The sequence below is a fragment of the Cibotium barometz genome, chromosome 18, assembly GCF_041138505.1.
Source record: "Cibotium barometz isolate CiBa-2024 chromosome 18, ASM4113850v1, whole genome shotgun sequence".
Taxonomy (NCBI): Eukaryota; Viridiplantae; Streptophyta; class Polypodiopsida; order Cyatheales; family Cibotiaceae; genus Cibotium; species Cibotium barometz.
The window spans coordinates 20832304-20856430 of NC_141063.1; the positions used below are offsets into that span (position 1 = coordinate 20832304).

At 47.8% G+C, this 24127-nt stretch overlaps 1 protein-coding gene across 2 annotated transcripts in view; it reads right to left on the reverse strand.

Annotated features, from left to right (window-relative positions):
• The window catches only part of LOC147629058 (Calcineurin-like metallo-phosphoesterase superfamily protein), a 74862-nt gene that overhangs the window by 24304 nt on the left and 26431 nt on the right, over positions 1-24127 (reverse strand). For both annotated transcript variants that reach the window (XM_086812290.1, XM_086812291.1), the window contains one exon: positions 211-328. In XM_086812290.1, the coding sequence (XP_086668416.1) occupies positions 211-328 (118 nt within the window). The remainder of the gene's footprint in view (positions 1-210; positions 329-24127) is intronic.

A 24127-nucleotide genomic window follows, 5' to 3' on the forward strand; every position in this document is an offset into this window, starting at 1 on the left:
CAATCAACACCCAAGCACAAGCCTCATTCAGTAATACCCAACCACACAATGTACCTTATTGACCTTAAACTCCTAAATAAAAATGACTGTCTAGATCGTACAGCTATAGAGGTTTCCTGAATATCGTTCTAGATGGAGACTAGAGGATGGGCAGCATGCTCTTACAAGTGTGTTCAAACTGTCTTTATGTTATCAAGGATTTTTCCATACCATCCATTCAATGCCACGGCCAGGATCTCTGCGCGGACTTCCACTGGGCTCACCCATTGCATCTAGAAAGAATTGCTTCATTTTGTCTTTTTGAGGTAAACGTTTATTTCCATGCTCCCTACAAGAAGGTGATGGAATATGTCAGCAACTTATGGTTAGCATTAAGCCCTGCTCTCATACAGAAAGATTTTCAGCACAAATTTTACAAAGTTTACAGAAGTGATAAACCATCTACTCTCTTTCTTGGGCATCTGTAATTAAAAACCCAAATCTATCTGGATTTTCTTCAAGTTTACTACAATAAGAATGGCAATGAAGTTGATGTCTGCTCATAATCCTGGGTGAAATTTTATGTTCATGTCTGGCAACCATGACACTTGTTTCAGGAGCCTAAGTCCCATACCTCAGGCACACCAGCTAGTCCTCTTCCCCCTTTCCCTCATGCCCTTTCAGCCACTCCTTCGTGTGTCTCCCTGAGCCCCATTATTCCACCCTCCTCTCCATCTTCCAGGTGCCTCAACACTCCTTCAGCGCTTGTTGCACCACATCTGCTGCCCTCTACACCTCCCCTCTGCCATGCAGTTGCCACATTTCTGCCACCCATCTCCCCCAAACGTACTGTAAGCCCTTTTGCCCAGCCAGTCCACCCTTCCCCCCTTTCTCATTTTCGTCTCATCACCTTTCCAGCAAAGCCTTATCCTTCCTTTCTTCCTGTGACTACCCCTCAGCCCATTCCATTATCTGCATTCGATTGCCTCTGGTTCCCACACCCCAAGAGGACTCCACTGCCGGTGGCTGTTCGGGCACTCCCGAGGAAGGATATCCTCAAATACGAACTCCAGAAACAAATCTCTTTTCGTTTTTCCCTCTGTAGCTACACTAGAATCCATCACTTTAGTTGGCAGGACTGTTGGAAGCAGACCTTGTCAAGATTGCATTCCTCCCAATAGTTTGTTTCCTGAGCCTGACACCCCTTACCTCTTACCTTAGGGCTTACATGGCAGCATGTGCAGGTCTCTGACAGAGACAGGCAAGGTGTATGCAGGCAGTATAGCAAAGGTGGTCTGGTGTGCGCAGGCCTATGGGCAGCCTCGGGACTAGCGCCTGTGCCACATGGCAAACAATCATTGGACAGGCTGGTCAATGGTCATAATAACAGGCCAACAAAAATTATAAGGTGGATGACCAGCATACGTATATCATATATACACATGCATAGTGATTTTCGCAAAAACCATCTGCATTGCTCAGCTACAGCTGGAATCCCATTTCTTAGCTTTGTCGTCCTCATCTCCTAGAAGTTCCCACAGCAAAAGGCCTAGCGGATTGAGCTTTTAAGTCGTCTGCGTCATTGCTTTGCCTGCCAACAGATGGGGCACTATGCGAAGCAATGCCCATACAGCTGGAGCTCTCCCCTGCACCCTCTCCAGAGGACAAGCTAGGATCTTCTTTGCTTGCCCCCTTGCCACCCTGCCCACTCCCTCAGCCACAATGTGTTAAAGGACGTAGATCCCAGCTACATGGCCAAGCACCAGAGACCCCACTAGAATAAAGCTGGCAATCAGCTAGCCGCTCGATGTCGGTGCCAACACAGGACGGAGACTCCATGCCATGGCCCCCATATAAGATTTGACCTCCATGACTATTATGACTCATTACAAGACCCGACACACAAACACCCCTCCCTCCCCAGGCCTTTCCTGCAAGACACATACTAATACACCTCACCTGGCGACACGTGGCAAGACACACATGCACACTCCCCCCCCCCCCAAACTTTCCTTTCTGAAATTCTGCAAGCCACAGAGCTACCTCTTCACTAACCCCCGGCTGGGCAATGCTACGAGATCACCAAGCTCTGCCACTAAACACCAAGGTACCAGCACACCTCTCGTCTCACTGGAAGGTATCCCTGACTCGTCCGCTCACATGGACTGCCGGAGAGACTATTCTATTTTGCCATACATAATTGTCCAAGGTGCATCAATACATCTGCATAGCTTTGCAGCCCTCTTGACCATCACCTCCTCACATGGGAATTTTGACCTTCTGAACAAACAGGTACGAGTCTAAGAGGGGGACGAAGGAATTTTCCCATGGCTGGTCATTCTGTAGCCATGGAGGAAGGTTGTATTTGAGGGTGTGAAGGGGGGAGCCATGTTAACCCATCCACACCAACAAACAAGAAATGTCCCAGGTTCCAAATGAGCAAGAAAGCTGCCCTCCACTCATGCATGGCTCTGGAGCAACCTAAAGGGCGTCACCATCAGCCACAGAGAGTGAGAATAATGTCTGTTTAGATGGCACTCACACCCTATGCGAGCGAAGTGCCTGTCCAACTGATGGTCTCATGGCATTTTGCCCACCAAATCTGCCAAGCTATGAGGCTCCTCATCAACTCCTAGGAAGGAATTCCAAGGCATAATGAAGCCCCAAGTAACCTTTTGCACGTGTCTTCAATGACAAGCCAGAGTACTAGGCCTCTGCCCTCCTCCTCAAAGCTAAGTGTGGGGCCCATCATGCCCGTTGCCCTATAAAGATCTGAGCAATGCTCCCTGGTGTTGGGAATGTGGCCCCATTGATGAAGCTACATTCGTTGCCCAAGTTGCAGCCACGTAGATAGAGAAGAAGGACATCCAGGATAAGGTGGGTGTGATGAAGTGTCTCTCCAGTTACACTTTGGGTCCATCTGTGGCTACCACCAAAGGCGGAGGATCGGTATGCCAAGTGCAGCCAAAAAAGCTAATCAGTGAAATACACTCTAGAAGGCACTGATGTATGTCTCTCATGTATCCTGGGAGAGGAGAAACTGGGCCTTATAATTTATCAAAAGACCACAAGAGGAGGGCCTTCCCACAAGCCAAGGACCCACAAAGGTATGTCGAGGGAGTAGAAAATCACCATTCACACAGGGGGATCAATCGGAGTCAACCACTCACTAGGGAAGAGTGAGGGGATGGTGAGAATGCAGTCCCAGATGCAGGATAATCACATTGCTGCTACGCCACAAACCAGAGAAAAATAGCCAAGATCCATAGGACTCATTGTAAAGTCCCAATTTCTCAAACACAGCTTACCCTACCAGTACACTAGCAGAGGGGGAATTATGGTAAGGAAGCAGTGGAGTCAGTCTCTCTTCTTCATCAAGTTCTTCATTGAATGCTCACATAAACCAACAAGGTGGTTACAGAAAGGGAAGTGCAATTCCTGTAGTAAGTTGGGTCATAGAGAATGTAGGCAAAAGATGACTGTTATGCAGCCAAGACAGTGTGGCCTTGACACAAATGCTTTAGAGATGTCTTAATGCAGTGAGAGTGCCCATATGATAGATGAATACTTCTTTATTTGTGGCATAATGGAGAAGACAGCTCATAAAATAAAAAAAGACAAGTGTTTCACTCTGAGAATGTTGATACAGCCGGCCCTTGACATAATGGAGAAGACACCTCGAAAAATAAAAGAAGAAAAGTGTTTTACTCTGAGAATGTTGATGCATGAACATATGAAGATGATTTTGTTGAACAGCCAGCCCTTGACATTCAGCATGAGAGCTTGTACAGGTGGTCCTTAGTCCCATGGAGAGTGGCTACAACTCTCAAACTAGCCATAATGATGGATCATTACTTGACTTTCAAGTTGCATGCTACAATGCAAAAAACTGCAGTTCTAGTGGTGAGAATGTGACCCACCTCCAGTGGATTGATTGGCTGAGCAGTCCCATGGGCAGCCAGTACAATGGGGAATCTCCACCCGGGTAGCCCATGTGTGGGTACATTTGTCAGGTAGGCTGGACCCCTACAAAAAGCTGACCAGCCCCCTCAAGGCCCTACAAATAGGTGCCTCTAGTCCCCACTTCAATTATCCAGTATTCTGCACTCAAGGCTCTTGAACACAAAAGTCCACAAGATGAGGGAGAAGAAAGATATGGGAGCCAGCATTTGCCTCTGAACAGCCATGTCCATCTGCAGCTTGGGCTAACATTAGCAAGATTGATTACATTTGTACTTCAGAATAATTACTTGCACACTCTTTCACTGTATATAATACAAGGATTAGGTTAAGTCTACTTGTCTGTGATTGTATTTGCAATGTTAGTCTAGGGTTAGCTGCAGCTCAGGCGAGACTAAGGAGGATCGAAGGTGTCCGTTGCTGCAAAGGAGTAAGAGAGAAACAAAAGCTCTTAGTGAGAGATGATTTGCACGACTCAAGAAGTCTTTCTCATTAAGAGCTGATCAACTACCGACTGTCTGTTTGCTGCTGCACCTGCCATGTCCTTCACTCTGTTCGTCTCTATGCGCTACACAGTCAGCACCACTGCTTAGTGTCTCTCCCTGAGCCTGTAGATTTGCCACCTCAACAGAACTTCTGCATAATTGATGGACGTGCCTATTTCATCATTCATGGCAACAAGCAGTGTTACGACCCTGTGTTTTTCCCTCTGGACAACAAGCAGGTGGGCACGGGCACGGGGGACACAGTGTGGACAGGCATCAAGTTTGTGTATGAAAAGGAAAACCTATAATTGTGGCCAGCCCAAGTGTGAAAGGGGACAAAAAGGATTTTTAAAGTTATAAGGTTTTTAAACCTTTGATTACTAAAAATATTATTATTATATTTTGAAAACCATGTGTTTATTCTAAACCTTTGCTTTTGGCGTTTTTAATCAAAAGCGCATCGCTTCTATTTAAATCAATGGGTGGCGAGCATGAGGTGGCCGTATGGGTGGTCACCGTATGGAACTTCAGGGGTGGCCGGGTGGGTTACGTGGTGCTGTTGTTGCAACCACCTTAGCTGCTGCTGCCGCCTGATGTGCTGCTGCCGCTAGGTATGCTGCTGCTGCCGCTGCCGATGCTGCCGCTGGTGCCGCTGCTGCTGCAGTTGGCCGCTGCTGCCGCCACAGGGTGATGCTGCTGCTACTGCCGTTGGTTGCTGCTGGGCATTGTCAGGCAGGCTGTGAGTAGCTATAGGTGCCAGATGGGTTGCTGCCAGCAACCATCAACCAGATAGGTGGGCAGCCATGCAAACGTCGGACAGTCAGTTGGACAGTCAGGTGGACGCCAGGTGTGGGAAAGCGGTGCAGAGGATGGGCACACAGTAGTGAATTTGGCCAGGTACTGGTGGCCGTGGAGCAGGTTACTTGTATGTGACAGCCAGGCGGGTTTTCTTGCATCATGGCGCAGACCGCATCGCTGAGGCATCTCCACAGCCAGATTGGACAGGTTTAGACCAGCATGATAGAAGCAGGTCTATGGGTTTTTGGCATCGTGATTGGATGGTGCATATATGTGGATTTATCTGTCATGGAAACAAGACATTGGTCTTTCGAGAAGAAACATGACTTTAGTATCGGGGATACAGGCCTATGGTTTATGGATACAGGCATGGTTAGTTAGTACGAAAGGTACGGTACGGTACGGTACGATAAAATACGGTACTAATTGGTACCTTAAAATTTTTTGAGGTACGGTACGATATTAGTACGTTTTTTTTTTTAATACTTCCTAAACTTAAAAATTGTAGACAAGAAGTTACAAAATAGTAGAACCATGAACATAATGTCATCATGCCATTAGAGTACAAAATTGCTACAAAAGGATAGGCCAAAAACTCATGGCATGGGCGACCGCCAAGTTCCAACATGCGTACATACATGATACTACATACTACAATACATCATCGATGGGCTAGAAGGAGATAGATGCCCAATGCCTAGAGAGCTATAACATATCAAAAGTCTACATCATCACCAACATCTGCATGATCATCAACATGATCACTACTAGAGTGTCCATCAAGAGAGTTCTCTGAAGAGGACTCTTCGAAGGTGGACGAGACACTCTGAGGATCATTCTCGCTAAGTAGGTTGCCATCATCATCAAACAAGGGCTCTCTAGGCAGTGGGGTATCATCATGAGGGGGCAATGGAATATCATCATGAAGGCGGGGATTGGAGCTCGAGGATCCCCGCCTCACATACGTGCGAAGGCCACCCTTTGCCGATGCCGAAGGCGGAGGCCTATGAACTCCAACTGCTCGGGCCCCCGTCCATGCTGACTCCTGGTGCTGCGAGTATCTGCTGCCACAAGCTCACTATAGAGCTCCATGAAGATTGCCTCGTCCTCCTCATCAGGCAATATGATCGCTTGCCTAATATGGCAATGGCAAGTGCACACGCTGACAAACAGCTCCCTATAGGCTGCAAATGGCGATGAATGGCTCTCTAGAAGACTGAAATTGCTCCACGCAACAACAACAACAACAACAACAACGACGACGACAAAAAAAAAAAAAAAAATTAAAAAAAATTCGTACGGTATCGTACGAATCCGTACGGTACCGTACCGTACAGCAAGTACGTACGATTTCAGTCGTACGACGTACGGAACTAAGCCTGGATACAGGTCTATGGTTTATCAGATACAGGTCTCTGGCTTCGTGTGGAAAGCATGTCTTTGGACTCATGTGAACAGGCTATAGTTTTCTCGAAATTACATGCAGGCTGTGACTATAGGAAGGACATATGGATTGGGACAGTCCTACTGCTATTTGGGAAAGGGTTCATGGGAATCCATGGTTGAGATGGAGAAGACCTTTTCAAGCAGGGAGGTGTTGTACAGGTGTGCCTTCTCTATGGAATGCTTTGCTGTAGTAACAAGAGTTCTTATTTGGAAAGTCCTGGGTGAAAAGCTAAAAGGGATCCTATTGTTAAAGGATTCGACAAGTTGTACTTTATACTCTTATTTGATCAAGTAAAGAAATACCGCAAGGGGCGCCACTACGTTTTGGGGCCAATCGGTGTCCTTGTACTATTTGCAGGAGCATTCTATTTCCCCTGTTTGTTTTCCTTTTTCAGGTTCCCATGGGTGATGAAGTGTTTTGTGTGCGAGTGTTTATTCCACCCGTTAGATTTCTGAAGGCCGGTTTCATGGTTCCATTGCCGGGATATCGTCGACTTTCTCAAGGAGGCGAGCCCGTGGTTGTCACATCAAAAGCTTCGACATGTGGAAACTGAAAAGGAAGTACAGGAGAGAGTGCAGGATTATGAGTCTTTGCCTATATGAGGTGAAGAGCAAAAGCTAAAGATGAAGCTCAGGAGAAAAGACACCAAGGACAGGAAGTAGTCAGCCAGTAACAAGAAAGCAGATGAGGTGTTATGGTGCAAAAGATAGGTTGAAGGCTATGACTTTCGCTATTTTGTCACCAGTGGTATCTTCACGGAGGCTTCATGGATTCGGAAGGCAGCTTCTTTCTATGTTTAGCAGTGGTGATCTACTATGCTTCATTGGGGACTTGTGCTTGGGTGGAGTACGAGCAGGTTTTGGGTGCTTGTGGATGTATCAGATGAGGCTCAGATGAAAGAGGAGGAACTTGATGAGGTTCTTATTCCCGAGTAGATACTAGCACACAAGGAAAGAAAGGTACAAGGTAAAGTTTCCAGTCGGTATCTTGTGAAGTTCAAGAACTATTCACCAATGGATGCAAAGTGGATGGAGGAGGGTGACTTAGCATATTCACCTCAGGTATTGCAGCTTTCCAGTCGGTATCTTGTGAAGTTCAAGAACTATTCACCAATGGATGCAAAGTGGATGGAGGAGGGTGACTTAGCATATTCACCTCAGGTATTGCAGCTTTATCTTGACGCCTTTGAGTTGGAGCCGACTCTTGCGACGGCTCATTCAGGTTCAGCAGAGCATGGGTCTGGAGCATTGCCTGATGCTCAAGAGGGGGGTAGCACCTCCGCTCCCTTGTTATAGACAGGCTCAGTTTTTCATCTAGTAGTCGCTTGGTGACATTTTTGTATTCACCCGAGGTACTAAGGCTCACAGTACATCTGCTTATGGGACTTCTATGATATTGTGTACTAGTCACATGAGATGGTAAAGTTGGGTATGGTTCACAGTCGGCCGCACCTTGAACTATAACTGCAACTATGGATGGTTTTTGCCTTTGGAACTAAAGTATGACTGATGAAGATTGGAAGATTGATCTTTGTCATATGGTTCTGGCTATTCTTGACCAACAGGATCGGTCGATTGGATATTGAGATGATGCTATTTGTGGAGTTGGTCTCCTTTGGAATGGCATGGTTTGGTTGAGCTCAAAGACTGCGGCAACCTGAACTTCGAGACTCTATGAAGGGCATAAGTCTTGCGAGCAGTCCTAGAGTTGGTTTGGTTCATATATGGATTGAACTCTATTTGTGCATGTATTTATACACTTTCCGAGATAGTATGGTATTTTGGTGCCATTGGATCCTGGTACCCTTGAGAATACATTGGGTAATACTCTGGATGTGTCAGGGTGAGATGCATGTATGTTGGAATGATACATCAAGTACTTTACCATGTTCATGGTGTATCACTGAGTGTCGCTCCTGAGGGATGGCCATAAGTAGAGTGTGTAAAGCATCAAGAGGGACATGTGGGAAGTACTTAGTGGATGTATAGTTTAGATGCATTGAGTGCTTTCATATGCTCATGTTGTACCATCAGTCCTGGGTCCTACGGGATATACATGGGTGTAAGGCTTGCGAGCAATCCTGAGACTGTAATTTTATTTTTGGCTAACACAGGTTACGTGTTTCCACTTGATTTTAGACTTTTGCTACAGGTTTTGAAGGAACAAGCCAGAGTTGTTTGTCACTTTGACGTGACAGTGTGACGGTTTGGCCTTATTGTTCAGGATGATTGTTTCATCACCCAGATGCACTGGAGGGGCATTGCTTTGGTCATATGGGGAATCCTTTGCTTACTGTGTTATTGAGTGCAATCGAGGACGCTTGCTATTTTTCAAGAGGGGGGTATGTTACGACCCTGTGTTTTTCCCTCTGGACAACAAGCAGGTGGGCACGGGCACGGGCACGGAACACACAGTGTGGACAGGCATCAAGTTTGTGTATGAAAAGGAAAACCTATAATTGTGGACAGCCCAAGTGTGAAAGGGGACAAAAAGGATTTTTAAAGTTATAAGGTTTTTAAACCTTTGATTGCTAAAAATATTATTACTATATTTTGAAAACCATGCGTTTATTCTAAACCTTTGCTTTTGGCGTTTTTAATCAAAAGCTCATCACTTCTATTTAAATCGATGGGTGGCGAGCATGAGGTGGCCGTATGGGTGGCGCCGTATGGAACTTCAGGGGTGGCCGGGTGGGTTACGTGGTGCTGTTGCTGCCGCCACCTTAGCTGCTGCTGCCGCCTGATGTGCTACTGCCGCCACGTATGCTGCTGCCGCCATCTGCTGCTACTATCTGTTGCTGATGCTGCTGCCGCCTGATGCCGCCGCCGCTCCCGCCGCAGTTGGCCGCTGCTACCGCCACAGGGTGATGTTGCTGCTACTGCCGTTGATTGCTGCTGGGCGTTGTCAAGCAAGCTGTGAGTAGCTATAGGTGCCAGATGGGTTGCTGCCAACAACAAGACACCAAACAGGCTGCCGGCAACCATCAACCAGACAGGTGGGCAGCCAGGCAAACGTCAGCCAGTCAGCCAGTCAGTTGGACAGTCAGGTGGATGCCAGGTGTGGGAAAGCGGTGCAGACGATGGGCACACAGTAGTGAATTTGGCCAGGTACTGGTGGCCGTGGAGCAAGTTACTTGTATGTGACAGCAAGGCGGGTTTTCTTGCATCATGGCGCAAACCGCATCGCTGAGGCATCTCCACAGCCAGACTGGACAGGTTTAGACCAACATGATAGAAGCAGGTCTATAGGTTTTTGGCATCGTGATTGGATGGTGCATATATGTGGATTTATCTGTCATGGAAACAAGACATTGGTCTTTCGAGAAGAAACATGACTTTAGTATCGGGGATACAGGCCTATGGTTTATGGATACAGGTCTATGGTTTATCAGATACAGGTCTCTGGTTTCGTGTGGAAAGCATGTCTTTGGATTCATGTGAACAGGCTATAGTTTTCTCGAGGTTACATGCAGGCTGTGACTATAGGAAGGACATATGGATTGGGACAGCCCTACTGCTATTTGGGAAAGGGTTCGTGGGAATCCATGGTTGAGATGGAGAAGACCTTTTCAAGCAGGGAGGGGTTGTACAGGTGTGCCTTCTCTATGGAATGCCTTGCTATAGTAACAAGAGTTCTTATTTGGAAAGTCTTGGGTGAAAAGCTAAAAGGGATCCTATTGTTAAAGGATTTGACAAGTTGTACTTTGTACTCTTATTTGATCAAGTAAAGAAATACCGCAAGGGGCGCCACTGCGTTTTGGGGCCAATCGGTGTCCTTGTACTATTTGCAGGAGCATTCTAGCTCCCCTGTTGTTTTCCTTTTTCAGGTTCCCATGGGTGATGAAGTGTTTTGTGTGCGAGTGTTTATTCCACTGCCCGTTAGATTTCTGAAGGCCGGTTTCAAAGCAGGACCACCTATAACATGACCAAATTCAACCGAACCGGTTTCCCGACATGGCAAACGAAAATCCAACTGCTAATTATGAGGGAGGGGCTATGGAACATCATCAAAGGAGCTAACAAGAAGCCCGGAGCCGACGAAGGTGCAAAGAAGGTTCATCTTTGGGAAGACCGAAATGACCGCTTTGATCGGCTCAATCTTGCTAACAGCCTCATACATCATCTTGATCTCAAAAAGTCTGCAAAGGAGGTATGGAAAAAAATGGAAAGCTTATTTGGACATTAGATTGTAAGTTCCAAAGTATTCTTGAAGCAAAAATTATTTGATTTAAATATGAATGAAACTGATGACCTTAGTGAACACTTAGGCAGTATTGGGTCTATCACTCAACAACTCTCCAGTCTTGGAGTAGTTGAAGATGCCGACAAAGTTTTTGTACTCCTCAAAAGCATACAAAAGGTATCACGATTCTCCCAAAATCCTAACTGATCTCCGATTAGCCAAAGACACATCTTATGAAGAGACATAGCAGCAATGCTCATTGAGAAGACAGAAGACTCAAGGAGTAGAGTGACAACAACATTGATCTCGACAAAGCCATGCTAAGTAAATGAAAGGACAAAAAGGGCAACAAGATTAGGTGTCATTATTGCTGAAGACTTGGGCACAAGGAAGCTTGAACAAGAACAGGAGAAGCATCATGCACACATAGTAAGCTGAAGAAAATAAAGAAGAGGAATCAGTGAAGCAGGAAATAGTAGCCACCACAGAAGCACATGGCGACCGAGAGTAGCATACAGGTGGCAAGGGGAGTGTGGGTAGCGGAAATGGAGGCAGTCAACCCTAGTGGAGACCATAGGTTATCGCGGAAATGGAGGCAGTCAACCCTAGTGGAGACCATAGGTTATCGCGGACCACGGACGGCCATGCGGGCGAAGAAGATACTCCAGGAGCAAAGAGCAAGTGGCCAAGCAGAAAAATTTGGGCATAAGATGGACAATGACAATGAATCAGCAAAACGGCGTCACTTAGGACCCAAAACACCTAACTGGTAAGACGCGGCGAATCGGTGTGAGAAGGCTCACAGTAAGTGGGCGCGAAGGCAGGCGACGAAAGCCTGAAGGCGGGAATGTTGGTGGCCACAACTTGGCGAAAGATATTTGATGCGACGAGTGGCTGTATGGGTGTCGCGAAGAAGCAACAACAACAACAATGAAGAGAGTAAGGTCGCGGGAACACCTCAAACACATCAGATTCATAGCGCATGCGAACTGTGATGAACTCATGAATCACTTGGCAAGGGTCTGATACCATATGTTAGTCTAGGGTTAGCTATAGCTCAAGCAAGGCTAAGGGGGATCAAAAGCGTCCATTGTTGCAAAGGAGTAAGAAAGAAAGAAAGAAAGAAACATGCCTGGGTCTGCTCTGAAGCGAGCCAGTCGCTCCGCACCCTCTTTGTGAAACTGAGCTCTGAACTCTGTCATCTCTCTCTGGTATAGGCGTGGTGTCCGAAAGCCAGGTGTCCTCTGTCTCCTGCGGGCTTTGAATGTCTCTGCTCTCTGGATAGTAATTCCCTGCTGTGTAGGAGCTGGGAGTGGGATGGATCTCTGAAAAAATGTAGTGATCTGTGTCTGTCGTCCCCCCTCTGGAGCTATCTGAGCCTGTAACGATGTCTCTCTGTGACGCTGTATGTCTAAAATGAATCTCCCCAGTATGCGCTGGTCTGCTGCCTCAAAGATTTGGCGTAGGAAATGTGGCTCTCTGAATAAAATGGGATATCTCTCTCTGATGGCTGTATATGCTCTGCATCTACATACATAATGCTCCTCACTCTCCACCTCCTCTCCCACAATCTGCATACCCTCTCCTCTCGGGGGATCCGTGCTGCTCTGCCAGTCTCGATCTCCAATCGATGTGATGAGACTCTAAGCTGACCAATAGCTACTCGGGAGCCGTGTGGTAAAAAGCCCTCCATGTATCTAGACCTCTCTATAAATCCATCATCAGTGATACTCATGAAGTGATCTCTGTAGTATAGCATCTTCGGTGGAAGAGGCTGTGTAGGCGATATCCATGTCTCTCGTGTATAGAGCTGCCATAGGTCCTGTCTCAATACTCTGTTCCTCTCACTATGAGAGAGATGGATATGTAGTGCATCCCTGTCATACTGGAATGGTGGTAGATGATCCATGTCTAGGCCATGCTGTGAGAACCAATGTGTGACCTATGCATACCATGATCCTCTGTCTAGATGCCTCAAAAGCTCTGTATGACAATCTGTCCTGTGGCATCTCTTTGAATCTGTCTAGCAAGCATATAGTCTGGAATATGGCCTCTACCATCATAGGAGGCGCAGCAAACTCTACTCGGATAATGTCATGAGGTACTGACGGTTTGCTGCGTATCATGCGTGCCATCATGAGGGCCTGTGGCCTCTCTATTTGTGTCCACCAATGGGTAGCAAGGCCTGGCGCCCATACCGCTGCTCCATACATCAGTGCCCGTGTGACTAATGTGTCAATTAGCCACCCCTTCGTCCGAGGCTCCTGAAAATGCACCTGGTGGCACTGTCTCTCTAGCATAGCCAATGCTGCATATCCCCGTGTCAATCTAGCTCTGGCTGCTGAACCTATGGTGAAGCACGTGGCTGCTGCAGAGAAGGTAACCCCTAGGTACACGTATGATGTCACCGCCTCCACCTAGCGTCCTGCGAGAGTGAATGTCAGCTGACTCCTGCCCTGTCTCGATGTATGAAAGACCATAGCCTTGGTTTTCCCAAGGTTCACAGTAAGACCCCTCTGTGTGCAGAAATCATCGAGTGCATGTAGATGTTGCTATAGACCTCCTGGAGACTCAGACACTAATACAATATCATCAGCATAAAGCATAATATGTACTGAGGTACCTGCTAGATCAACTCCATCTCCGCCTCCCCGTGTAATGAAGTCAGCCACCTCATCAATGTATAACCCAAATAGCGTGGGGGAAAGTGGGCATCCTTGCTTCACACCAATGGTGCTAGCAATAGTCTCGCACATACCTCCTGGGCATCTGACTCGCCCAAAAACCTGCTCATATAATGCATAGATGTCCCATGTCATATCTGCTGGTATGCCAAGAGACTGCAGGCGCTGAAAGAGCCTCTCTCGTGGTACTGTGTCAAATGCCTTGCGGAAATCCACAAAGCAGCAATAGAGCTTTCTCGTCCTCACTCTGGCCTGATCGATCATACATCTCAAAGTGAATACATGGTCAGTGGTAGAGAAAGCTCTCCTGAAGCCTGCCTGCCCTGATAAGCGTAAACCTGCTCACTCAGCATATAAGCTAAGCTCTTGCTCCAACACTGCACCATAGAGTTTGGCCAGCACGTGGCCAACCATAACTGTCCTGTAGTTGCTCGGATCGAGCATATCCCCTGTTTTGCGGATCGGCACAATGGTGTGCATCGTCCACTCCGCAGGCAAACCCTCTGCTAGTGCCCTGTTAAACAGGTGTGCAAGAAACGAAGCCAAAGAATCTACTGCATATATGAGATGCTCACCCTGTAGGCACATATGGTCGGCGGCCCGTCCATGCTGTAGGCGGCGGATAGCTTCCTTTACCATCGAGTGGGTAAAGAAGCTAGTTGTGGTAGGTCGAGGCTCTTGTGGCTGAGGTATAGGTGGCTACTGTGGGGCGTGGTATAGGCCCTCTGCATATGTGTGCCATGTCTGTGGGTCTGCAATGGGTGTCGGTGTCCAGGGCTCTCTGAAGTGCCGCCATGAGATAGGGCTATCTCTACTCATGAAGAAATGGAAGATCTCTAGCTCCTGTATCTCTGCGAAGGCCCGCCTTTTGCGGCGAGTAAGTCTCCTCATCCCTCTCCTCGACTCCTGCTCTGTGATGGCTCCCAAGGCTCTCTGTATGCGGAGCCGTGAGTATAGGGCTCTGCACTCGTCATCATACCATCTGTTCTGGGACATAGTCCCAGATCTCGCAGGCTCTCCTGAGTGGACACGATGTGGGAAGCTCTGTAATGCAGCCGTGTGTAGGAGTGATGCCAGCTGGGCTGTAATGGTATCCATAGGTGCCAGGGGATCCATGAGTAGGAGCCCATCCTCTACTCTGCCAATGTATATGTCTGCCATGTCATGTGTGAAGTAGATGGTAGTGTGTGGCGTCGGTATGTGGGGGGCTGGTGATACTGGTGATCCGGCTAGTGAAAATGCCAAGTATGTATGATCTCCCCCAATAGGACGAGGTGGGATGGAGGATGAGGTGACAAGCTGTGATGCCTCCAAAGACCCCATAATGTAGTCTACCACCGTGCCTCCGGTCCGTGTATGACCCCCATGTGGGAAGCATGTCAGCCCTCCTGATCCCGGCCACTGTAGCATCCCGTTATAAATAACGAGACGATGCCTGGCTCCCAACTCTAGTAAGTGGTCCCCCTAATGTCCTCTGATGCCCGACTAGCCCCTATCTCCTCTGGATCCACACGATGGAGGATCTCCATGTCATCATAGTCATACACCTCACACTGTCTGCTCTGTGTGTGGGCATTGAAGTCACCCGTAAGAAATACTTCCCCTAGTGTAGAATAATGCATAATCTCCTCTGACAGACAAGTGTATGGCCTCCTGTGGCATGTCCTCTGTAATGACATAGGAGGATCCTGATGGAGGAAAGTAACATAAGGCTATGTATATAACCCTGTCCTATGAGAGCTGTAAGCTGATCCACATGTATCTGGCCTCTGGATCCTGTGCTACCACTCTCAGTCTCCCCTGTAGCTCCCGTCTGAATAGAACTGCTACTCCCCCCGACCCTCTCAAGGTACCCTGGCGTGTGGTCTTCCTGTATGCTGACTCCCACTGGAATCCCTCTACTCGAGGTAGCCCTCTCTCTGGGCTCTGATGAGAGAGAGCTAGAGAGAGAGAAACAAAAGCTATTAGTAAGAGATGATTTGCACACCTCAAGAAAAGATTGATTAATATGATAGTTCACCAAGTACAATGCTTTTATATGCATCTACATGACATCATTGCTTATGTCAATGTAGGTATAAGATATATAGATATTTAGTGAACCACTCTAAGAGTGGATTCACACACACACTCTAGTATGCTCAGCCTTTATAGAGGCTGTTTCACACACGAGTACACACACGGTGAATACACACATGAGAGCTCCGAAACCCCAACATGCAAGACCTTGCCTTGTGTGAGATCCTCCCATAGACCAATCCTGATACACAGGCCAAACAAGATTAGTACAAACCAAATAGAAGGGAGGCAAGATCACCATTCAACTGTCCTACTCGAGATTGGCTGGAGAGGCTCGCTTCTTCCTCCACGTAAGACGTCGGAAGATCGCTCGCGCTGCTCGCGCCTACTGAAGCCTAGAGAAACCTCACGTTGCAGTGGGCAGGCACGGGTTGTGGCTCCTCATCATACCAGCTGTTCTGTGGAATAGTCCCACCTCGTGGTCTGGGAGTGGCTCTGGTGTGCGGGAGACAACTGTGGCAGATGTATGAAGGGTGGTTGCCAACTGTGTGATAAGCTCCGAGAGAGAGAGAGAGAGAGTTCTATTAACGTCTACGGAAGACCCCAATAGCCTATGAGACCAAAAGTAATACAATGGTACCATGGATATGCTCAGCCATGGAAAACTGAAAGAAAAAGTAAAATGACAACATCTGACAGAACATGTGATCAACAGATGATCCTATGTAGAGTGAGATATGTTGTGATCAGCTAATGACGATACCCGCCTCGGCCAGAACCGATCTGATGGTGGAGTGAATGTCAGGCCTCTGTGATGGGAGCGTGTCATGTCGGCAAAGAACCTCATGAATGTCTCTGTGTGGTGGAGGGTCCTGATGCTCTGGGCGTGGACATCTAGCTCGCAGAATGGATCAAGCTCTCTTGCTAAGAACTCCTCTGGGGCGAGGTGGTGGGCTCTGATGTCGTAGTAGAGGAACTATTGTGGGCAGTGGATTCGGATGTGGATGTGTGTACCACAAAGAAATATGTGATGGCTCTTTGTGAGGTGTCCTCTCGGAGCCGGGGTTGTCTCTCGGCATGCTGCCTCAACACTACATCCTTGTGTCGTCTGAGCTCCATCAAGTACATGCCCAAGCACCTCTGATCCTCAAACTGTATCACCCCTGTGAGTGGTCCGAATCCCCTCTCGGAAGATCTCCCCCGTATCTCATAGTAAGCCGGGCAAGTGAACATATAATGGGCCTCATCCTCTACTGCTCCTGTGATGCATACTATGCATGTCCTCTCCTCATGTAGGATATCCTCAGCTCTGCCAGTCTCTACTCTGAGGCGGTGGGAGGATACCCTGAGCTGGTCGATCATGATGTGCATAGCATGTGAAGTGTGTGTCTGTATGTATCCCGGGATCTCAAAGAATCCATCCTCGGAGAGTCTCAAGAAGTGATCTCTGCACAACTCACACTTCTCACCAATCTCTAACGGAGACACCCATGTCTGGTGTATGTGTAGCCCGAGTAGATCTAACCGGATGATCCAGTTGATCTCTTGTCATGAGAGATCAAGGTAGGGGGAATCCACGCTATACTGAAACAGGGGGGACGGTCCATCTCTATGCCATGTGCATGAAACCACTTGACTACCTCAGAGTACCATGCATGTGTCGGTAATGGTGGTGACCGTGTCGCTGAGGAGGAGGGCAGTCCAGCTCGTCTCAATCGCTCCCTCTCCCTCTTGCAATATATTTGTATAGAGGACTCTAGTGCTAGTCGTGGGAGGCAATCTCTGTCAAGCGTGTATACATGCTGAATATAAGTGACAGTTTGAAAAAGGGCATCTGTAACCAGTGGGGCCATGCATGTAGAATGTCATGTGGTACATATGGCTTACTCCTGATCATGCGTTACAACATCATCACCTATAGCCTCTCTATGCTCCTCTAGTGATCCTTCCTTAGGCCTGGCCCCCAAAAGGTTGCACCATACATAGCCGCTGGTCGTACTAGAGTATCAAAGAGCCAGCAATTAATGCGAGGTTCTTGGAAATGTGCTTGAGAAATGAAATGAAATGAAATGTTATATTAACGTCTTCAAAAGGCCAAAGTGACCTATGAGACCAAAGTTACAACCATGTGACATCTAATACACTGTCTGGAAAAGAAAAGAAAGAACTGAAGGTAAGTATCTAGCCCTACAAAACATCAGTAGGGAGCATCCGGAAGCAGGGAGAATGGGAAGCTAATGCTACTAGTCAAAATGGGGTACATGAGTACATGGATACATGAATACATGAATACATGAATATGGGGGAGTACAAAAGTGACAGTGAGTACAACAGTATATGGCTGGAGTGGTAATTATCCTAGGAGCTCTAGCATGGGTCTTTGCTGGATGGCCTAGATATCTACCATAGTGAGATGCCTGGTCGGACGAGCCCGATGCCTCGCAATGATGCTCTGAATCCTCCGGTGTGAGAGAGAGAAAGAGAGAGTTACATTAACGTCTACAAAAGGCCAAAATGACCTATGAGACCAAAGGGATTACATCATGTCCATGGAATACATCATCATGTGTACTAAAATGAAAGAAAATGACAAAGCTAAAATGCTAAAGCTGAGATACTAGGGCTGATCCATGTACAAAGAGCATAAGGCTCACATATCATCTTAAGATATCCCGCATGGGGCGCCGCAACATGACACTCAAAGTGGTAAAGCTGAGCCGGCGTGAGGAAGTCGTGTGAAAGTGTAAGATGATGGCCCTCATCCTCCTACGGTGGCGTTGGTGTGGGCGGGGGCCTCTGGGTCGAGGTCGCCGACCTCTGCATAGCTCGGTGGCTCTGTCCAGTGTCACTCCTCTAGGTTGGGCTCCTACATCAGCCTAGCGTCCAGGTAGGGTGGGTGGGTCTGCCCCTTGGAGCTTGTATCTAGAAGAAATCAATGAGAGCTCTCAGCACTAGTCCTTGGGTAGGTGCTGCTGGTTTGGGCCGCAATTGTGACTCCTTGTGTCTGCGAAGCTCCAGGAGAAAGAGCCCTAGGAATCTCTGATCCAAGGAAGTCCATGATCCTGGAGAGTGGTCCAAACCTGTCTCGGAAAAGACACTGGAACCTCCCCCTGATATCAATAGTATACCAGACATCAACATATGTAGTGCTCCTCCATCTTGGCCTCTAAATGGAAAAGCTGACACATCCTATCCTGTGGTGCAACCGTCCCTGGCCCATATCTGGCTGTCTCTGCTCTCAATTGGTGGGATGAGGTGCGGATCTAGCCAATCGCACATCTCACTCCAAATGACAAATGTGTGTCCATGTTGCATGGGCATGTGATAAAGATAACCTCCGTCAAGTGAAGAAGGTGATCTCTATATAGAAGGCCATCTTTGTCCCCAAGGGCTGAGTGGGTGAGCGCCAAGTCCTCGAGTATCCACTCTCCCAAAACCTATGCCAGTATGTCACTATCTGGAGTAGAGCCTCTGTCACTATCAATGCAGGCCCGCACAATATCGCGTGGCACTGATGGCTTACTCCTAATCATGCGCGAGATCATCCTCATGAAGGGCCTCTCCATCGGCTTCCATCCATCATATGCATCCTCCATATTTGTCTCAGCTGGTTCCCCCCTACATCTCCTCCTATGGTATAAGCTGGGCCCCCAAATGGGAGCTCCATACAATAATGTAGGTGTGACTACCGTGTAAATAGCCATAGTTTCATCCTCGGTTCTTGGAACTGTATCTCTGAGCACTGCCTCTCTAGTAAGCCCAGATCTGCATAGCCACGTGTCAATCTGGCTTCAACTGCCTTTCCCATACAGAACGCGGGTCCAGAAAAAGTGATCCCAAGGTATACATATGATGTGACATGCTCCACGGGTTCCCCATTGTAAGTAAACTGCTATCCATATCTACCTATCCACTGTGGGGTAGTGTTAAAGATCATAACCTTGGTCTTCCCAAGGTTCACAGTGAGGTCCCGGTCCTCACAGAAGGCTTGTACAATGTAATGGCCTGTAATGCATCTAGGTGCATCTGCAACCCCTTCAGCGAGTCAGATATAAGGACGATGTCATCTGCATATCGTTCAAGCTTCCTGCCAGTCGTGCTCCTGGTCCTCCATATCTATCTATGTAGTCAGAAATCTAATCAATGTATAGCCCGAATAGAGTGGGAGACAGGGGGCAGCCCTACTTCACCTCGATAGTGCTATGTATGACCGCTGAGTCTCCCCCTGGGGCCTATACTCTTCCCGTGTGATGGACTCAGAGAGTGTGAGAATCCCCCAAACCATCTCTGTTGATACCCCCATATCCTGCAGCCTCCTCATCAATCCGACTCATGGAACGGTATCAAAAGCCTTGCGAAAATCCACAAAGCAGCAGTGTATGTGATGCCTCTGCGCTCTGCCCTCCTCAATGATGGCCCGTAGTGTGAAGATGTGGTCCAATGTGGAGTGCTCTATCCTGAAACCTGCATGCCCTGGTGCCTTGAGTCTCTGCTCCTCGGCCCACCTGCTCAACTCATGCTCCAAAATTGACCCATTGATCTTGGCCTAAGTATGACCAATCATGATAGTCCTGTAATTGATGGGGTCCATGGGATCACCTGCCTTTAGAATGGGCACAGTGGTGTTGGAGGACCAATTGGCGGGGAGGCCCTTGCATAAGGCCCTGTTGCACATGTGGCACAATGGTGTTGCGGAGAGAGAGAGAGAGTGTGTGTGTGTGTTATTAACGTCTTCAAAAGACCCTAAGGGTCTATGAGACCAAAATGATGTGCACATAGTGTCCATGAAATCTCATCATGGAAGAAATAAGAAAACGCAACAGTAAACTGAAACGAAAACTGAAAGCTAAGATCTCAGACTCTTAAGATTATACAAGATGAAAAATTCTAGATCCTACTATGCCGTAAGTGATGGCATATAGGAGAGCTGAATAAAAACAATCAATCAACCCTGTATGCTGGGCAAGGGCCCATCCATGATGTCCATCATGGGTGATACAAGGAGGCTAGAGATGTTGATAGTCTACTGTGAGGATGAGGTTGCTCAATGGTGGGCCAGGATCTCCTAAACCCGGGGCTGATAAGGTGCGGGTTGTCGGGGTCCGACGGGACAAGGGCATCTAACTCTCTGGAGTGTGCGTGCCTGATCTGATGTGACTCCCATGGGCCCGTTGCGAGGGGACACTATGGTATAGGCTCCCGTATCCACTTTGATGGGCTCTAGTGCCTCCCTATCCTCTCTCGGTTGGAAAAACTCATGATGGTAAGCTAAGAGGAGGGCTATTGGGGGCAAGGATCTCTGAGTAGTGACTCACTGAGTCAGCTGAGCTCCAGTAGGAAGAGTCCAAGGCACCTCTGATCTGGGTACTCCATGATCCGGGATAAGGGTCCAAAGCCCTCTCTAAATAGATAGTGAAATCTCCCTCTAATCTCATAGTAGATTGGGCATTGGGAAACATAGTGTTCCTCCGACTCAACCCCCGTTTGACAAATTCTACATGTCCTATCCTCTTTGGGTAACTGCTCAGCTCTGCCAATCTCTATCCTCAGTCTATGGGATAATACCTGTTGGGATTCGGAGTTGTATATGTGTGTGTCCATCTCCTATGTCCAATGCGTAAGTGTATAGGTGTGAAGACCTATCTAGGTGTGAGCACCCCTTATCTATTTAAGTGTGCTTATGTGTGTGTGAACCTACTCTTACGAGTGGATAAGTGTGTATGACCTAAGCAGTGATGTCATCACATAGATGACATGTGTCACTTGCTTATGGTTTGTAGATAAGGCTGCTTGCCTACAAAAGCATGTACACTGTACATGGTGCAAGTTATTACATCAATCAAAGCTAATCATTGTATGTGCAAATACTCTCTCTTGAGTAGTCTTTCTCTCTCTAGCGATCTCTCTATCTACATCACATCATGGACGTCTTTCACCCCCCTTAGCTGTGCAAGAAACCTAACCCTAGCCCTAACCCTAATCTGCTGACAATACCCTAAGCTAACCAATTGCTATCCTCATAACATGGGACATGAAGGCATTGAGATAACTTGGTCTCAGTATGAAACCATCTGCTGTGAATCTCAGGAAATGATCTCTATAGTACTACATCTAGGTGGGCAATGGGCCTACCGGAGTGATCCATGTGTTACGTGTGTATAGCCCCAATAGATCATATCAGATCACCCGGTTCCTAACCTCATGTGTAAGCCTAATGTAGGGGAATCTAGATCATGCTGAAATGGAGGGAGCTGTGATGATTGTAGTGCAAGCCAAGGGAGTTGACGTGGATCCATCTCCCTCACCTTGTGTATATAAGTCATTGTCTAGAACAGGCCTAAATCAACATAGGCCTGGATGATCTGGTGGGGAACAAGTGGCTTGCTGCGTATCATCCGTGATAGCATCATGATCTGAGGATGCTCTATAAGCTGCCAATCTGCGGGGGATAAATATGGTGCCCAGAAGGGGGCTGCATACATAAGTGCCAGGGTGACTAGGGTGTCAAAAAGCCAACCCTTTGTCCTCGGCTCCTGAAAATGTGCTTGGAAACACTGCCTCTCCAATAAGCGAGAGCTGCATATCCTCTCGTGAGTCTATCCTCTATTGCATGTCCTGAGTGCACCACCTCAACCCTGCTACCCATGTAAGTGCTCTCCGTACGGCCTGCAACTGGATAGGAGGTGTGACATACCATAACCTTGATTTTCCCAAGGTTGACTGAGAGCCCCCTCTGTGCAAAAATCCAATAAAATATCCATGTGCTTCTATAGCCCCTCCTCAGAATCTGCAATGAGTACAATATCACCAGCATATAAAAGGATGGAAACAGGAATACCTCCTCCTCCGCCTCCAGTTCTGTCAATGAAGTCTAAGATCTCATCTATGTGAAGTCCAAAGAGAGTCAGAGATAGTGGGCATCCTTGTTTCACTCTGATGGTGCTAGAGGCCTCCTCAGGTAGTCCTCCCGGGCATCTCACCCTACTAATAACTGACTCATATAAGGCAATGATAGCCCAGATCATATTAGATGAAACCCAAAATGCATCTCACCCTGCCAATAACTGACGCAATGATAGCCCAGATCATGTCAGATGGAACCCCAAAATGCTATAAGCGTTCTAGGAGATGGGCCTAAGGCATTGTATCAAAAGCTTTGCGGAAGTCCACAAAGCAGCAATATAGTTGACACCATCTACCTTGGCCTGCTCAATGATAGCCCAAAGCGTGAGTATGTGATCTAGCGTGGAGAAGATCCTCCTGAATCCTGCCTGCCCTGTATCCCTCTCTCTGTGCCAATGTGTTGAGCTCAGACTCAAGTAAAGATCCATAGAGCTTTGCCAAGATATGGCCGATCATGATGGTTCTGTAGTTATTAGGATCCATGGGGTCTCCTGCCTTATGGATAGGCACAATAATGTGTGATGACCAAGTGGAGGGAAATTCCTTTGAGAGGGCCCTATTAAACATATGGGCTAGGAGGGGTGCCAGGGTGTCGCCTGCATAAGAGAGGTGCTCAGCCATAAGCCCCTCATGATCTTGTGATCAGCCGTTCTGCAGCCTACATCTAGCCTACACCACCATGTCTCCTATGAAGAAGGTGAATGTGGTGGGACGTACGTTGGTGGGGTATGTGGTATAATGCGTGTGCATAAGAGTGCCGGATGTGGGTATGCGATGGGGTGGGTAAGTGTCATTCCCGGATCCTACGCCAAGCCTCATCAGAATTCCTGCTCAGGAAGAGTTGGTATCAGTCCTCATGCTATTTACAACAATGTGCTCGTTTCTTGCAGCGAGTAAGGTACCAGTTAACCCGTTCAGCTTAATGCTTCTGGATTTGGCCAGTAGCTATGTTAATCTGTTCCACTTCACGCTTTTGGATTTGGCCGGTAGCTAACTCACGCAAAATACGTGCACATGTGATACGACATTTGTCATCGTACCAACAATTCTAAGGCATGGTACCTGTGCGGGCTTTCGTGGAGGACCAACAGGGTGTGTGGAAAACTATCGATGGCGGATGTGTGGATGATTGTTGTGAGATGTGAGGTGAGGGTGGTGAGGGGTGCAGATGGGTCTACATCCAAGAGACGATGGTAGAGCTAATCTGCATAGATAAGATCACAATCATCGGTGGTGTGAGATGGGCGGTGCTTGTGGTGGGGTAGGTGGTGTGCAGATGAGGATGTCCGATGAAGGCGAGGTAGCTGTTGCCAGCACCAAGCAGGCATGGTGGGATGGTAAAATCAGGTATGTTGGTGCCCCCTTTGTACAGAAAACTAGTAAGCCCTCCTCATGCAAGCCACCGTGCCATCCCATTATAGATAGCAAGGTTGTGGCGTGAGCCAAGCCGTAGGAGGCATCTCCCATAGAAAGTGATAGCTCCATCGTCCTGTGAGATCCGTTGTAGCCCTGTGCCATCCTGGTCTATCGCCTGCAACCTCATAGGGTCCTCAAAATCATACATCTGTATCTGCTCACTCTTGGTCCTAGCATTGAAGTCCCCAAGTAAGAGGACCTCACCTAGTCCCAAGAAGCTAGTGTAGTCCCAACAAGCTAGTGAGCTGTGTATG